Here is an 18,892-nt window from a genome sequence, read left to right as displayed (position 1 = left end):
ATACAGTGAGTAATACAAAAAGAACATGAACCCAATCTCAACTCTAATCAAGTTGAGGAGACAAGATGAACACATAGTGAGGAATATTAACAAATATATACAAGGTTAAAAGAGTCCAAGTATGGTAGGAATATAGGGGAAGAAAGAGCTGAAGTACTTCAGGAAGAGTAGGCATGAGCTTTATTTGAAAGATTAGCAGAATTTAAGGAAAAGGTGACTGTTGAAGATTATCATGTGAAGACGAACTAGGATGGGAATAAATTTTGTATTCATAAGGCTTTGAAGAAATTGACTCTAAGTAGAGAATACATTTTGGGTACTTTTGGGAAATGAAGTTGGATTGGTGAGAAGGAACAGATTATGAAAAGACAAGAAACCTGATTAATGTCAGGATGATTTTACATTTGAAGTTGCTCAGATTTGTGGCAGTCCTAGCTTTGTCATTTTTACTTTGATGACTTTGAGAAAGTTCCTTCTTGAAGTTTTAATTTTCTGTATATAAAAAGGAATAACAGCTGGTGATCTGCTAGGATTGTTTTGAGGATTACATGAGATAAAATGCATGTATAGCGCCTGGTGAAATAAGTGCCTAGTTTGAAAAACAAGTCTTTGTCAACTGATTAGGACATGTGGTAATGGGGCCTGGAGTCAAGGAGGTCAGAGAAAATGGTATTATAATTAAGGAATAGCCAGGCATGATGACACATGTGTGTAATGCCAGCTACTGGAGAGGCTGAGGTGGGAGGATCATGGGAGCCCAGGAGTTTGAGACCAACCTGGGCAACTGAGTGAGACCCCAAATCTTAAAAAATACAAAGTAAAAAAGGAATAAAGTCATGAGGGCTTGGACTGAGTTGATAACAGTGAGAATCCCATAAGTAGTGTGATCACAGCTCACTGCGGCCTCAAGCCCCTGGCCCAAACGAGCCTCCCACCTCAGCGTCCAAGTAGCTGGGACTACAAATATACACCAGCATGCCTGGCTACTTTTTTTAGTTTTTATTTTTGTAAAGACAGGGTCTCACTGTATTGCCCAGGCTGATCTCAAACTCCTGGACTTAAGTGATCTTCCTGCCTTGGCCTCCCAAAGTGCTGAGATTACAGGCATGAGCCACTGCGCCTGGCCCAGATAGTTTTCTGTGGGTGGATATTACTTGCATCGTTAATGTAAATCAAAGGCATCAAAGTATTTTACTCTTTTTGAAAAAAAATTTAGAGGAGAAATTTATTATATTAACATTCTACCCATATATGAGTTTAATTTGTAGATTGTAGCAAAGAAAACCATGATGTCCTTTACCAAATTCCTTAATAATTAGAATAATAAGCTTGTATAAGGCTTAAATTATGTCTTTGTTACAGCAGTAAACCAAAATGGCAAAATTGTTTTAGTTGATAAGCTTTGATTTTTTAAAATGTGAAATAAACAGGTTTTTTAAATGTTATTTTAATAGTCTTCTCTGTTATAAACAAAGAAAATTGGTGTTTCTCTAGATTTTATTAAAAGTAGTGATTATTGTCCTAAAAGAGGAGTAGCAGTTTTAGATGATATGCTTTTCCGTGACTGAGTTATATTTGCCATTTGGTTTTAACTGCCTAGTGCAAAAATTCTAATAAAAGGTAATGATGAGGATCCTGTCCTTCCTGACCAGTGGGTGCTTACTTTTTTCAGGTGGTGTGACAAGAATGACTGTCTCCCTGGTGGTTATTGTTTTTGAGCTTACTGGAGGCTTGGAATATATTGTTCCCCTTATGGCTGCAGTCATGACTAGTAAATGGGTTGGAGATGCCTTTGGCAGGGAAGGCATTTATGAAGCGCACATCCGATTAAACGGGTACCCTTTCTTGGATGCAAAAGAAGAATTCACTCATACCACCCTGGCTGCTGACGTCATGAGACCTCGAAGGAACGATCCTCCCTTAGCTGTCCTGACACAGGACAATATGACAGTGGATGATATAGAAAACATGATTAATGAAACCAGCTACAATGGATTTCCGGTCATCATGTCGAAAGAATCTCAGAGATTAGTGGGATTTGCCCTCAGAAGAGACCTGACAATTGCAATAGGTACCCTTTCAAAAATATATATATATGTATATATGAGATGGATTTCTGGACGAAAGGAAAGCAATAAGCAGTAACATTTAATGGGTTGGATTTGTGGGGGCAAGGGATGTTATTTTATGTCCCTTAAAATCTTCTGTTCTTTAGGAAAGGAAGGTATGCTTCAGTGGATGGTTTTCCGCTAAATACAGTTTTATCTTTTGATCTGGCATTGTACCAGAAATTGGAGTCAGATTCTTTTCCCACTCTGATAAGCCTTGATAGTTGATTTTGGTTATTCAAAATACCATGTAAGACCTTGGCTAAATGCATTCAGTCAAATACATTCTTGTATTTAATAAAGTTGGCTTATTGGAATACAAGTTATTGAAAATCTCATCTTTATCAGTCTCTTTTATATTAGATTAACAGTGTTTTGCTTTATCAGTCTTCGGAGTTAGGATTATAATATTAATTTATAATAAATAATTTAAAGTGACTATCACTGAGATTTTTATTTCTGACCAAATGCCAGGTTGAAAAAGTATAATGTATCAGTCCTGTTGTGTTTTATGCAGACTTTCCTGAAAGTACTGGTTAAAGGTATTAGCCATAGTATATTTCTTGGAGATAAACTTTCTACAGTTGTGTTTCTCTAAAATTTGTTTTTTTCTTTACCTTATAGTCTTGCAGTATTGATGAGGAGGCCATTAAGACTTAATTTTTTTTTGGTGCAATCTTATATCTCTTCCTCCAACCGCTAAAAAGTGACTGAGGATAGGTACATCAAGCCATTGCTTTGTTACTCCCCAGTTTTTAGTACCGGACCCTGAATGAAAGTGTCAAGCCTTTGGTCTGTCTGAAAGGTCATTCCTGTGAGCATATCATCTCCCTTCCAGCTTACCCCTGTGGCCATTGCAAAAGGATTTAAAAATAATTTTTGTGCCATTTGAATGGCACACAACCAGACAGTGTATATGGGGGAGTGTTTCTCAAATCAAACTGGAAAGTCTTTAATTTTTAAGAACCATTAGGCAGAGAGAGAGAAAAGAAAGGAAAAGAAAAAAGGTCCTATAGAGAACAGCTTGTTCAGTTTGGGAACAGGCTACAGCTTTGGAAGGATTTTTCAAGGCCTAGCAATCCCATCATTCTAAATTTTACTTAGCTAATAATAGTAGTTGCCAGAGCTGATGACAAAGTATTTTGTCATGCTTGGCTCCATTCAAGCATTTTAGTTTTTTAGCCATTACCGTGGCTAGATCTAGTCAGAAAATAATTTCATTGTTTAAGATTCCCATTCTCTAGTTTTTACTAGTAGCCAGTCAAAGAAAAGAAAAAGGAGGTCAGAATTTTGGTATTTACATAGAAATTTAGGGGGAAAAGGCCAGGCAGGTTTTTAAAGTGTGGAAATTAAGAACTATTCATTATCCCACTGATTGTGTGGATGTAGTTTTTAAAGTTTCGTCACTGTCTTGAGAGAGAGAATATTGAGATAGGAGATAATGTTGGTTTAAGGGAATGAGGGTACTTTCTGTAGGTGAGGTGTCAAGCCATGTCATCAGAAATGTTAGTCACATGACTTTTTAAGCAAACCTTAAATGTTTTACTCATGTATGTTTTTGTAAAGTTTTAATTTTTAACTGTAATTTTTCCCAGTTTAATTTTTAACTGGGAAAAACATGCCTGTATACTATGTTTTATATATGTATATAAATTTAAAATTACGTATGTTTATATATGTAATTTTTATATGGGAGAGATATATATATCCTCTATATCTATATTAAAGTACATATCTATATGTGAAAATTATGTATGTAAATATTTTGTATAATTATATATAATTATATAATTATATAAGTATTAACATAATTACATTATATTTAGGTTATATATAGAAAACCTAGTGTACAGGTCTCTATATAAATTTAAAATGTATGTATTATATATAGTTATAGAATATAATTATATAATGATAAATACTTTATTGAAGGACAAAAAAATTTCCATGCTGTCTCATAAAATAAGATGGTTGAAATATGCTAAACTAGATCGATTCCCCTGTTTCATACTAAAGCAGAATGTTGTAAAGTATTAAATCCAAATGAGATGTCTCAGATTACTTAGGGCCATTACAACAGGAATGCTGAGACTTTTAAAACAAATGTCTGAGGCCATGTGTGTTGGCTCATGCCTGTGATAACGGCACTTTGGCAAGCTGAAGCCGGTGGATCACTTGAGGCCAGGAGTCTGAGACCAGCCTGACCAACGTGGTGAAATCCTACCTCTACTACTAAAATCCAAAAAATACATGGGTGTGGTGGTGCATGCCTGTAATTCCAGCTACTTGGGAGGCTGAGGCAGGAGAATCACTTGAACCTGGGAGGCGGAGGTTGCAGTGAGCCAAGATCGCACCACTGCACTCCAGCCTGGGTGACACAGCAAGACCCTGTCTCAAAAAAAAAAAAAAAAAAAAAAAAGCCTGAATTATATCAGAAAATAAAAACTAATGTTGTTCTCTGTTTCAGAGACCCTTGAATGAACAGCACCAAAAATATTCTTTTAAAAATGAAGAAAATGAAAATTGTAATGTTCTTTATTTCAAAGGCCCTTGAATGAATAGCATCAAAATATTTTTAAATGGGAGGCCAGGGTGGGAGGTTTGTTTGGCACTAGGAGATCAAGCCCAGCTTGGGTAACATAGCAAGACCTCGGTCTCCACCAAAAAAAAAATTGGCTGAGTGTGGTGGTGCCACCTGTAGTCCTAGCTACCGGGAACGTTGATGCAGGAGGATCCCTGGGACCCTAGAGTCCAGAGTGAGACCCTGTCTCTAAAAACAAATGAAAAAACTGTATTTATGTAAAAGTAATACTTGTTTTTTACATTTTATTTATTTTTAATTGATAAAAATTATATGTTTATGTCATGTATATATTGTGGAATGATTAAATCAGGCTAATTAACTCAGATTTTTTTGTGTGTGTGGAGAGTATCTAAAATCCCTCTCCTTAACGATTTCCAAATGAAATGAAAGATTAAAAGTAATTTATTTTTTTGAGACAGCATCTCACCCTGTTTCTCAGGCCGGAATGCAGTGGCACGATCTTGGCTCACTTCAGCCTCGACTTCCCCAGCATCAGGTGATCACTTCACTCTGCTGATTAGCTAGGACTACAGCCACACACCACCGTGACTGGCTAAATTTTGTATTTCTTGTATAGACAAGGTTTTGCCATGTCCCAGGCTGGTCTCAAGCTCCTGGGTTCAAATGATCCACCTGCCTCAGCCTCCTGAAGTACTGGGATTACAAGTGTGAGCCACCACACCTGGCGAAAAGTGTTATTTTTTAAATGACAAATTTAAGTCAAAGAGATTGAATGTTCACTTCTGGTACTTTGTATATGGAGAAACTTTCCATTAAATAATTTTTTAAAAATTTCTAAAATTATGTATTTTGTTATTAAATGTTTAAATCAGTATAATTTCATTGATGATATAATGTTTGTTATTTTGTTGGTGTTTAAGATTGATAATTGGGGTTAGTTTTAATTCAGAATGTTATTCTATTTAATATCACACTTCACGTCTTTTTATTTTGTATATCTATTAATGAATTATTTTAGCTATAGTTATTAGTTTTTTAGAGATGAGGTCTTCTGTGTTGCCTAGGGTAGACTCGAACTCCTGGGCTTCAGCAATCCCCTCTCCTCAACCTCTGGAGCAGCTGGGATTACAGACACGTGCCACGGTACCTGGCCTGCTGTAGTTATTTTAATTCTTTTGTCTTTCAGCATTTATACTAGAGTTAGAAATGATTTACAAACCCCATTGTAGTTTTAGAGCATTCTGAATTTGACTGTATATTTCTTGTGACAACTTAACTAAAGTTGCATACAAAAATTATAGAGTTTTACTCCCCCATCCACATTTTATACTATTGATGTCACACTTTACATCTTATTTTGTGAATCCATTAATGATACTTCTAGTAGTTTTACATTCCACTATTCAGTTGTCAGACAGCATTCAGTTGTTAGTCGGATTGTTATGAGCTTAAAGCAACTTAATGGGTATTTTTCAAAAATCATTTATGTCAGTTGCTAATGGACTTCTTTTCTATGCCATGATCTTTTTGTTTTTGAAACAGAGTTTCACTCTTGTTGCCCGGACTGGAGTGCAATGGCGTGGCCTCGGCTCGCTGCAACCTCCACCTCCCAGATTCAAGCGATTCTCCTACCTCAGCTGGGATTACAGGCATGCACCACCATGCTGGCTAATTTTGTATTTTTAGTAGAGACAGGGTTTCACCACGTTGGCCAGGCTGGTCTTGAACTCCTGACCTCCGTTGATGTGCCCGCCTTGGCCTCCCAAAGTGCTGGGATTACAGGCGTGAGCTCCTGCGCCCGGCCTGATCATGCTTTTAAGGTGGTCGAGTAAGTACTAGTTGCTGGGGCTTTACTTAGTGCCTTCCTACTCAAATGTGTTAGAACATAGTTAAGAAGGCTGTAGTGTTCAAAAGGAGTAAAAAGCAGTGCATTGTTTGCAGTAATATCTGCTTCTCAATTTAGGACTGATGCTTATTATGGCTTAAATAGTTTTGTAGTAAAATTCGTGTTCAAAATAATAATTTTTCTTTTTGAGACAGAGTCTCGCTTTGTCACCCAGGCTGGAGTGCAGTGGCATGATCATGGCTTACTTAGCAGCCCTGAACTTCTGGGCTCAAGTGATCTTTCCGCCTCAGCCTCCCAATTTGCTGGGACCACCCATCATGCCTAGCTAATTTTTTTTTTTTTTTTGGTAGAAACAAGGTCTCTCTATGTTGCCTAGGCTGATCTTGAACTTTAGGGCTCATGTGATCCTCCTTGCCTCGGCCTCCCAAAGTGTTAGGATTACAAGCCTGAGCCACCATGGCCGGCCAAAATATTTTCACTATAACAAATATCATATCTGTATATACTCAGTTTTAATACTAACTCAAAGTAGAAACGTAAAGCTGAATGACTATTTTATTTTCAGATTCTCTTCATTGAGTTTCCTTCTCCGTGTGGTGTGATCTCTGAACTTTCCTCCGTCTTTGCCACTTCTTGTCTAGGACTTTCTTTTTTTTTAATCACCAGTTTCATTCAGATTTTTTTTTTTCTTTCTTTCAACGGTAGAGTGGAAGTAGGCAGCAGGACAGAAGAACTTGAAGCAGAGCACACTGGAGAGAAGTTAACAAAGCCTTTACAAAGAAAACAACCCCCCAGAATCAGTCTGTGTGCATTATGTGCATAATTGTAGTTTCATCTCATCTGTAATGTTCATGACTCTTCTAGAAAATTATACTTTAACATGAGAAAAGAAAAAGAACCAGCTAATTCATAGGGATGGAGGACGCAGCATAATCAAAGCAAGGATGAAACTCTCTTTAGTGCCACCTCCAGTGCAGACGAAGCAGAGGCAGGCTTCATTTGATGATGGATTCCTTTAATAAACTGCACTCAGAATTTGTGCAGGTTTTAAAATCCCATATTCCAAACCCACTTCCTTAGCCCCCAAGTTAGAAAACAGCTTCAGTAAAGAAAAGTGTACAATGATATAACTTTACCAAAAAATACTTTCTTTCCATGAAGATGATATATTATTGTTGACTTCTAATTCAATCAAATATAAAAAATTGCTAAGTGGCTTTTCAGTTGACTCCTTTCTTGGTTAAGGAGAAGATAGGAAAAAATGAAGGGATCAGAAGTCATAGGATACATTAGTTTCTTTTTATTGCTGAATAACCAGGTTGCCTACTTAAAAATTTATCAATTTTAAGGTGTTGGTCTCCTCTCTCTTTTCAGAAAGTGCCAGGAAAAAACAAGAAGGTATTGTTGGCAGTTCTCGGGTGTGTTTTGCACAGCACACCCCATCTCTTCCAGCAGAAAGTCCTCGGCCATTGAAGCTTCGAAGCATTCTTGACATGAGCCCTTTTACAGTGACAGACCACACCCCAATGGAGATTGTGGTGGATATTTTCCGAAAGCTGGGACTGAGGCAGTGCCTTGTAACTCACAATGGGTAAGTCTGGTACCACAGGAATCAGTTCACTTGCTAGGTAGGATCCTTTTTAGTGGAATCTATATAGTTATTAGGGGAGCATGTGAGTCAGCTCCCAGGTGGGAAAGTGTGTCATATGGTATACTCACAAATACAGGATCAATCGAATTTCACATTTACTATAAAATAAGAAAGATGTCATCTGCCTGCTCTTTACCAAACAGTGACATTTGTAAATAATCCCTCGAAGTTGGAAAAGAGGTGCTGAAAGATCTCCAGCATGAAAGCATGTTGAGCTTGGAGTGCTTCTTTTCCTAGGGGAAGAGTGGACCTAAGTTGTATGGAGCACTGCAAAACCCTGTTTTATTTTTGTAAATGTTTCATTTTTAGTATATAAATTTCTAGTACAATAAGTTTCTAGATATTTTGCTATTTACTCTTTCAGCCAATATTTGATTTATCATGTAATGAAGGAAAGAATATATAATTAAATGAAATTTGTAAATTAGCTAAAAATCTTTAACAAATGCTTTGTTTCCTTTCGTCTACCTTCTCTATACACAAATCTTTTATATTTATATAACTGCTAAAGACAAATACTCATGTATTTAAAATGTATACATTGATAATTTATTTTTCCACCTTTTACACATGAACTGCCAGTGTTTCTCCATTGACAGGAATATAGGAAAGAGACAGATGTCATGGGGGTTGTGGAGACCTTAATGCGCAGAATTAATTTGGCAAATACACTACTTCATCACCACTGCTCTCTTTTCCTGGACCTCGGATCTGTTTCTCCACACTTCTTTCTTTAGGACCCTTTATTTCCGCCATATATTCTTTCTTGTTGAACTTAAGAACGTTGTTTTATCTGAAGGCAAATACCAGAAAGGCTAGAGAGGAACAACAGAGGGTATTGGATTATGCATAAACTGAATAGCTAATCCTGAACAGCATAAAGCTGGCTGAAATACTAAACACTTAGAGAATCATAGCAGTTTTTTTTTTTTTTGATGTGTTGTAGAAAACACATTGGTGACAGAATACATGACTCCTGTCCAGAGAAAGGAGAAAAAAAGAACAGAAAAGGAAGGACATTTGTTTATTGAACACCTTCGCATTTTCTCATTTAACTTTGCGGGACCTCTGCAAAGTAGATAGTTACATCCCTACTTTACAGATGTAGTCATTAAAGCTCAAAAAGCTTCAATAATTTGCCCGAAGCCATATGGTGAGCAAGTCTTGGTTCAGGGAATAAAACTGCCTTCCCAACTTGAACACCGAGTCTCTTGCCGCTGTGTTGCGCTGTAAGCGACTGGCAGAAATTCTCTTTCTTTGTGATTTCTTAAACTACTAAAACATTTTCTTGGCCAATGTATTAGATTGGGTTAAGAATAGAAATATGAAATTAGAGAATTAGATCTATGTTTAGTGTTTTTCACTGTGCTAATTAAAATAACTTTTGGAATATGAAATAAATCATTAAAGAGATAAAGCCCTTCATTAAAGGCAGGGAGTTTAGAATTATTAAATACCACAGATACTGATTGGAGAAGAGATGTATGTCATAAATTATTACTGTTACTATTTTTCTTTATGTAATATTGTTTGAATACATAATGGCACCAAGTTCCTTACGTTTAAAAACTCAGTACTAAATGGGGTAACTTTTCATAAAGCTTTGCTGTCCTTGAGCCCTTTTATTTATTAAGTGGCTCAATTGGAACCTAAGCTGAGTTGTTACAAACTATTATTTGCTTCAAGTTGTTTTCTGTTCCTGGTATGGCTTTTTCTTTTGTGTACTAACAAATACAAATGTTATTCTATTGAGTTATGGTTAACTATGATCACAGAACTTTTAGGGATTAATTTTCATATTTCAGTTTGTTGATTAATTCCCAGGTATTTGGCAGCATAGATATTAGAAAGGAAAATGTTTAAAAGAAAGTGTAAAAATAACGAAGTGTGTAGGGCGAGGGGTGGATAGCTAATTAAAATTTTGTCCGGTCCTGCCTGTCTATATGAAAGAAGGGGTTGGACTTTCTTCTAAGGGAATATATTTAATTGCTTTCATCATATTTTCCTTATTCTGTCTGTCAAGGAAAATAAATTGATACATATATGGGAAGAAAAGATCATTTAGGGAAGTGGCTCATGGAACTTTATTTTGTTTGAAGTGTGTTAAGAAATCGAGTGTTTTTTTCTTACTTAAATTATTTAAAACCCAGAAAAGAAATGATTTATCTTCTGGTTTTTAATGGAGACCATGAAGTTCTGCATAGCTATCATTGATGTGTACTTCATACTGCATTTTAGAAGTGGAAAATAGTTATTTGGAGGAAGAGAGATAACAAATCTCCTTAGGTGCAAGGAGAAAAAGAATAGAGAGATGAAAAGGAAAGATGTTTGTAAATTATAAAAATTTAAATTAGCTATTGATTTTCTGCACTTTATTTTTTAACTTAGAATTTTTCAAAATCAGTTAATCTTGGTGGAATTAGCAGGATGTTAATAGGAGTGGCTGAGAAAAAAACATTTTGTGACTGTCTGAGTTTGGGAAGTATTGGATTAAATACAATTGAGGTTTCTTTGCTATGGAACTCCTCAGAACTTATAATATGTTGATATTCTTTGATTCCCAGATGCGGGCGCGGGTAGTAGTATACATGGTTTTCCAGACTTGTTTGAAAATGCAGCTATTTTGGGGTTGCAGGGAAGGATATAGAAGAACTCATGGGAATTGGTGTTTCTTGGAACATGCTTTGGAAATGCTGGGTTATGCCCTGATAACTCTTACATCATTAGTTTTTAGCCCAAAAGGAAACAGCAAATAAATTTTTATATGAGCCACATTTTGCACTGATTTTCCTTCCAATCTGTAAAATTACTAAGTAGCACTCTGGACTTATGCTCGAATCACTCTTCTCCATTAATGTAGGTTTCTCCCTCTTTTAGGGCTTTTACTTTATAAATACAGAGATTACTTTGTAAAATTCAACATTTGCCACTGGGCCCTTATACATTTGTAATTTTCCTCATAGTATATTTTGTGATTTGGTGGAGTTTACAATATAGATGATACTAACTGAAATTAATCATTCTGTATAATTGGATAGAAAAGCATGAGTAAGAATTAAATTGGTGTTATATTTAATTAATTGCCAAGATTTTCACATTTCCTGACTACAACAATAAAATAAAGTGAATTGATGGCTTAAAAAAAGGAAACCTCAAATGTTTAGTCGATGAAGAACATCTGTTGAATGAGTGAATGTTCATTTTATATAGTGCATTTTCTGAGCTTTTTTGGAGGGGGAAGTTGCTCCCATGCTCTGAGAACTTTTAAGGATCTATACGTTATTTTTAACGTAATAATGAGAAAACATGAGCAGAGAAGCCATTTCTGTCCCTCCCATTCTCTGCCCTCCTGCTCCCCCGCCTCCCACCCCAGCCATCAAGCTAAGTAACTATTTTACACCTGGACATAGCTATAGGAACAGCCTACTTTGAAGTCTCCTGGGGACATCATTCAAGTCTGAATGTTCAAAGGCTGTTTAACAGGGAGGTTGACTTAATGAGATCATCAGGGAAATGTCCAGTCATCCTGAAGGGTATTTTGGATGGGCTTCCGGAATTTAAAGATTAAAGTTTTTTTAAGTTTTTTTTTTTTTTTCACTGTTTATATTGCCACATTAATTTCCATTATAAAACCAGTAACCATAATTTTATTTTAATTAGCAATCTTATTATTTTCACGTATCCTCATTATGAGAATTTATGTCCATTACTTTGCTTGATGTGATAACAATGACATGCTAAATGAGAAACAATTGTTATTTAGGAAAAAAATGCATAAAGTGAAAGTCCTTTTCATTCCTAATCATAAATACATTTTATGAGCTTGCTTTAAGAAGTGGCAGTCACAGCTCCTGAACATTAGGGAGTGCTTCTTTTGGTCAGCATCATTTATTCAGTGCACATTGCCTTTCATTTGAATCTGAAATGATAGTAAAATCCACGGGATTTTTAAAGTCTCCTCACAGCCTTTTCCTACCTTTTTGTGAAGGTAGATCCAGATGATAGCTGCTGTGTTGTGACATCATAGAAATTAAAAAAAATTTTCCTCTGAGGAAAGAACATTGTAAATGAAACTCTACATATCAGAGGTCTATAGCTATGTATCAATATTAAGTTTATTTTGTATTTTGCTTTGTAGTCATCTTCATTCCAAACTTTCATATTACTATTTTTAATTTAAAAAGAAAAATAACCCACTAATATTGAAGATTAGTATTGTGTCATTTTTGAGAGTCAGTAGAATTTATGCAAAAGGAACCTGGAACTTTAAACCATTTTTGTTTTTATTTCCTAAGGTTCATGAGACTCATTCTTATGGTTCATGTTTTTATTTTTTCTCTCATTCTTTATCATTATGATTGGAACCTCTTTTAATTTAATTTCTCACACAGTTATTAGCATAATAATCTGTTTCAGGATTGTCTTGGGGATCATCACAAAGAAGAACATATTAGAGCATCTCGAGCAACTAAAGCAGCACGTCGAACCCTTGGTGATTAGATATATCAGATCTCCTCATTAGACACCTTAGAAGTCAGGAAGCATGAAACTTGTGAACTGTTGAGTTCTCTCTTTCCCAGATATCTGCTGAACCAAAATATCCTGCTATGCTGCCAATTACATTTGTATCTGATAAAATATATCTGTAAGATAAATTTAGATATGTGTAAAATCCCATTTATAGAAAGTAAGCAAAAGTAACACCTCATCAAATCGTTCATTACAATTTCAGAACTGTAAACAGTTTGGTAGTGGAATAAGTGAATATTATTGGACATTCTTAAAGTGAATATGGCAAATCTGTCTACCTCAGTGGCTACACCGGTCTCAGAAGACTCCTGACTGGTTAAAAATGTCTGACCCATCCCCCCAAGCCCTTTTTTTTTTTTTTAATGTTTTCTGATCTTGTGGTAGTCCTATGGTAAATCTAAGCTCCTAAAGGATTTTAAAGGAGCTTAGCAATTAGAATTGCTTTCAGTTAAATTGATTTTTTAATGGGCACACTACCTAGAGTGTAATGTGTATATTATTTGTGATCATAGCATTAGTTCTTTTTCTGCTATACCCTGCATATCTTCAAAGTCACAATGTGTGTCCTGCCATCTCATTAGTGAATTGTACCTAGATTATGTGTGTGTCCCTTTTGTATGATGTTTCTAGAATGCTATAAGCAGCTTTTAGAGTCAAATGCATTCATTTTAACTGGCTTTATGTCCTAGTGGTTTCATGACTACAAATTTGAATTATCTTACTGCATAACATAAAAAGTGTCTGGCTTTAGCAATTAGTGCCTGAAATTATTTTGCCCTGCAATTGTCATACCTATATGAAACTTGTCCCAGTTTGCTTAATTGCACAACTGATTATGTATTCCTGTTGTATGCTAATATTTCACAAGTGTTTCATGCATCCTTTTTTTAAAAACTACTAACCAGAATATTATCGTAGCAACTCATTCATTCCGCTTTCTGCTTCACCTGTAATAATCTTTTAGGACTGCTTTCTGATTTTTCACCTATCTTTTAATGTAAGCATTAACAACTAAGACTTTCATAAAAGCACTGTATCTTAACTTTTCTGGCCTAAATCAAAAAAGGAAAACACTGATAAGTGTCCTAGAAACTTGGGTTCTTTTATAGCTTTGTTCTTGGGGCTCTGATGTTTGGGATTGATGTTCTGTGTTGACCATTTTATATACATTTTATCTCAATAGTATGTGCTTTCATGAAGATTCTGATACAAGTGGGCAATCCTTAAATTATCTTTGAAAAATTGGTTAATTTTGGTTAAAAAAAAGGGAAAGTGGCCAGGCGCAGTGGCTTACGCCTGTAATCCCAGCACTTTGGGAGGCCGAGCCGGATGGATCACAAGGTCAGGAGTTCAAGACCAGTCTGGCCAACATGGTGAAACCCTGTCTTTACTGAAAATACGCGGGGCATGGTGGCGCGTGCCTGTAATCCCAGCTACTTGGGAGGCTGAGGCAGGAGAATTGCTTGAACCGGAACCCAGGAGGCGGAGGTTGCAGTGAGCTGAGATTGTGCCATTGCACTCCAGCCTGGGCTACAGATCTGTCTAAATAAATAAATAAATAAATAAATAAATAAATAGAGAAAGTATTGAGAGGATTTGGTCATCATTTTTGCTTTCTTAATGTGATGGCAATCAATTTTCCTTCTCAAATGGGATCAGTATCATTTTGTATTCATACATCCATCCATTTTTTGTTACTTTTTTGTTGGCATACATTAATCAAAATAGCTGTGCTTCATTGAGGCATGCAGTCCTCAGACTCTCAGTGGAAAGGCTGTCATACTATTAGTGACCATAGTAACTTTTTATACCAAAGGATGGTTGCTGGATAATTTTAATACCTTTACCAATAAAGTACTTTTTGGAAATACAAAATCAGGCTGCTTGCTTTGCTCTATTCCTGTCAACAAAATGGATTTAGCTATAGATTTAGCTTCTGCTTTTATTTTCCCTTTTATTTCATGGGAGTCTTCTGTTATTCCTTTCAGGCGCCTCCTTGGCATTATAACAAAAAAAGATATCCTCCGGCATATGGCCCAGACGGCAAACCAAGACCCCGCTTCAATAATGTTCAACTGAATCTCATAGATGAGGAGAGAGAAGAAACAGAAGAGGAAGTTTATTTGTTGAATAGCACAACTCTTTAACCCGAGGGAGTCGTCTACTTTTTTTTCCTCCTTTACAAAAAAAGAAAGGAAATATAAAAGCCGGGTTTTTGCAACGTGGTTTGCAAATAATGCTGGTGGAATGGAGGAGTTGTTTGGGGAGGGAAAGGAGAGAGAAGGAAAGGAGTGAGGTATTTCCCGCCTAACAGAAAGCAGCCTATCAACTCCTATTGTTCTGCACTGGATGCATTCAGCTGAGGATGTGCCTGATAGTGCAGGCTTGCGCCTCAACAGAGATGACAGCAGAGTCCTCGAGCACCTGGCCTGTTGCTCCAACATTGCAAAGACACATTATCAGTCCCTATTTCTGGAGGGATTACTTTGAATTGAGCCATCTATAAAACTGCAAGGTCTTGCCCTTTTTTTTAAATCAAAACTGTTCTGTTTAATTCATGAATTGTATAGTTAAGCATTACCTTTCTACATTCCAGAAGAGCCTTTATTTCTCTCTCTCTCTCTCCTGAGCTGTAACAAAGCCTCTTTAAATCGGTGTACCCTTTTGAAGCAGTCCTTTCTCATATTGAGATGTACTGTGATTTTACTGAGGTTTCATCACAAGAAGGGAGTGTTTCTTGTGCCATTAACCATGTAGTTTGTACCATCACTAAACGCTTGGAACAGTACACATGCACCACAGCAAAGGTTGATCAAACAGGTAAAATCTCGAAGGAAGCGTGAACGAAGTCTCTCATTGTGTGCCATGTGGCTCAAAACCGAAAACAGTGAAGCTTGTTTTAAAGGATAAACAGTTTTCTTTTTTGTTTTCCTCTCAGACTTTATGGATAATGTGACCTGGTCTTATGCAAATTTTCTATTTCTAAAACTACTATGATATACAAGTGCTGTTCAGCATAATTAAACAAAATGCTGCTGCTTTGACAGTAAAGAGAAGGAAGTATTCTGTTTAAGCTGTATCGGGTATTAATTGCATGTTAAAACACTGGAATTTTTAAAATTGAAATTAGATCAGTCATTCTTTTCTTTTCTCAAGGTATCACATGGCTGACACTGAAGAAGAAATGTAATTCATAACTTGCACTAAATGTATATTTTTTTTCTTAAAATACATTTAAAAATTTACCATTCTTATTATATTTTTATGGATTAAAATTTATAAAATACAGATCAGTTAATATTGCACTTAAGTAATTTTACCTTTTTAATGTGATTTTTATAGAATAACTCAGACTTACAAATATGGAGATATGAACAAAGTTTACAGTGGGAACAAAGGTTTAAAAAGAGGTTGTGGTTCTCTCTCTGTGATCCAGTGTGTACATAAACCTTTCTCTGATCTTTCACTGCCATCCTCAGGATTATGTCTTCTGACCTGTCCATTTTGACCCATTAACTGGAAAGTTGAAAAACTACATTAACTGGAAAGTTGAAAAACTACATTAACTGGAAAACTGAAAAAACTACATTACTTTGGAGAATAAAACCAAAAGTTAGTGTTTACCTTCTTAAAAAAAAAAAAATTAAACAAAAAATTTGAAAACAATAGAATTGCAAAGATAGCAGTTAAAATTTTAATATGAAAATAACCTTTGAATCTCGAGCTAGGTCACATCCATATTTGAAGTGGTCAATGATGGTTTGGACATTTTTTGCAGGATGAGTTAAAATGCACTGGAGTATATTTGGGATTTTTGTTTTTGGAATTGTCTGTTTTAATCACAGTCTTAATTCACATTGGCAAAGGCAGTTTACTCAAAGGACTGGCCTAAATATTCAGTAATTATGCATTTTTGATAGGAAAATGAAGTTTTTGCAAGCAGACATTTTATTTTTGTCTTTTCTTTGGCTGGAGTGCAGTGGGGCATGGTCTTGGCTCACTGCAGGGTTGACCACCTGGGCTCAAGTGATCCTCCCGCCTCAGCCACCCAAGTAGCTGGGACTACAGGCATGCGCCACCATGCCCAGCTACTTTTTTTGTATTTTTAGTAGAGATGGGGTTTTGTCATGTTGCCCAGGCTGGTCTCAACTCCTCAGCTCAAGCAGTCTGCCTGTGTAAGCCTCCCAGAGTGGTGGAATTACAGGCTTGAGCCACTGCGCCTGGCTTAGACAGACATTTTCTGAAACACAACTGGCAATGAGCTGTTTTTACATTTTGAAAGTGATTCTTCACTTCCTAGTTCTTAATTATAATATACCTATTAAGATCTGTAAGGTCCTGAAGACTTATAAGATCATGAAGCCATATAATCATGAGGATTGAAAGTTGAGCAAAATTTTCAGGATTTTGGGAAACATCCTGAGCTGTGCTGTCTGCCTAAGATTAGTCCTTATTACTTCCCTCCTTTGATAGACTTCAAGTTTTCTTCATAGCCCTTTCAAAGTTTTTTGGGCCATCCAGACTAAAATCATTTCTAAATGATAGTTCTGTATATCTCCAACTTGTCTTAAGTGTATTTGCCTCTGTGCAAGGTATTGCTAGACTATGAACTCCTCAGCATGGCTGCTGGATAATTGATTGTCTCGAGTTACAAGCCTTCAAAGGAGAAATCGGTTTCTTTGCAGATAGCTTCATAAAACTTCACATGGAGTTTATTTTCCATATTTCTCTCTTTTATTTCTGCTCCTCCTTTCATTGCCCATCTTGCTTCAGAGACTGACATTTCAGAGTGGATATTAATTAAAGCATTAATTTTCTTTTTTGGTGTATTTCTATCCCTAGCGTGTCTTACTGCTAAAATACAGGAAAAGTGCCGTATTTTTAATGCATTCAGTGGTTTTCTTTGGTGTTATCTGTTCCATTTTCTTTTTCATACATTGAGGTGTGTCTCCTTTTCAACCAAATGATGAAATAGTGGAGACCATGAAATTGTTGTGCCTGGCTAATTGGCAAATTAATTTACCAATATAATAAATGTAGCGCCTTATTTGAATACCCTTTTTGAGAAGGTATGATGAGAATGGGCAAGGGTGTCAGCATCTCTTCTTCTTAATAATTGTTTTCAGTTTTGGTTCACAAAGAATGCTTAGTTTGTTAATCTGTGATGTTACCTAGAGCTGTATTTATCTGTTTTTATTTATACTAGTGTAGTAAAGCTGCATATCATTACAGTAAAAATGATTACTGTGATGAGTTAATCAGAAAATCTATTAAAATCTATATGACAATGTGTGGTTTGGCCTTTAATTATATCTGTAACAGCCCTCCCTCTTCACTGCTGCCCTATGCAGTGTAGGCCGATACGCCTGGCACAGGGAGCCCCAAAAAGGTAATAATTATAATGCTTCTCTCAGGTTACAAAGCATTTCTACACTTTGCAAGCAAGGAGCAATAGAAGTGTAGATAGATGCTGGATTGACAGCAGGATGTTCATACCACCAGCAGTGGTTTAGCGCCCCTGTTTGTCAGTGAAAGCTGCAGATCTACAGAAAACTGATCATTTCAGCTCACTTTCAAAAGTGATTTTTTTTTCTTTTTGCAAGAAAAATTATGCTATTTGCATGAAAAGAGGTAAAACAATTTATTTACACGTCTTTAAAAAATCACCTTGGACATTTGCTAATAGAACTGCCAAAAGAGGGTGGTAAGTAACAACCTTTGAGTAAGATGTGGTCTTTTACTATTAAGCTTTTAGTAAAAATAAACACACTAAAAGTTCAGAGTAGATCATTTATATTCTCTGAGTATTTAACAATTACTGGGCGCCAGGTACTATTCTGTGTTCTTGAAGTTTTCATTCCGGCAGGAAGAGAAATCTATAGTATGTCAGATGGTGATACATATGGATTAGTTCAGCAATTTTTAAAAAATGATTTTTATGTGCTGCACACTGTTAAGAATATACAAAATCGGTCAAGAATCCTCATGGTAATAGTTTTTCTAATGGACAAAAAGTGAAGGTGTGTGCCTGTGTGCACCCACCCCATTTTTATAGAGGGTGATCAGGGAAAGCGGGGATAAGGAAGCATTTGAACAGAAACCTACAGAAAGAGAAGTACGTTTATCTGCGAGAAAAAATGTAAGAAGAGAAAATGGAAAATGCTGTATACAAAGGATTCTCCTGCCAGGTTCAAGGAACACTGAGTGGGTCA

The 18,892-nt window shown here is 36.1% G+C and overlaps 1 protein-coding gene across 1 annotated transcript in view; it reads left to right on the top strand.

Moving 5' to 3' along the window:
• LOC117083048 (H(+)/Cl(-) exchange transporter 3-like) overlaps positions 1–17,970 on the top strand; it is a 42,269-nt gene extending 24,299 nt beyond the window's left edge. The window contains exons 9-11 of the mRNA XM_033210254.1: positions 1,673–2,071; positions 7,874–8,090; positions 14,669–17,970. Of these exons, the coding sequence (XP_033066145.1) occupies positions 1,673–2,071; positions 7,874–8,090; positions 14,669–14,759 (707 nt within the window). The 3' untranslated portion in view covers positions 14,760–17,970. The remainder of the gene's footprint in view (positions 1–1,672; positions 2,072–7,873; positions 8,091–14,668) is intronic.
• Positions 17,971–18,892: the final 922 nt, after the last annotated feature.

This window comes from Trachypithecus francoisi, unplaced genomic scaffold, assembly GCF_009764315.1.
Source record: "Trachypithecus francoisi isolate TF-2019V2 unplaced genomic scaffold, Tfra_2.0 Contig00280, whole genome shotgun sequence".
Classification (NCBI taxonomy): Eukaryota; Metazoa; Chordata; class Mammalia; order Primates; family Cercopithecidae; genus Trachypithecus; species Trachypithecus francoisi.
Note: the sequence above shows the minus strand (reverse complement) of the source record. Positions and strands in the feature narration are given on the sequence as shown.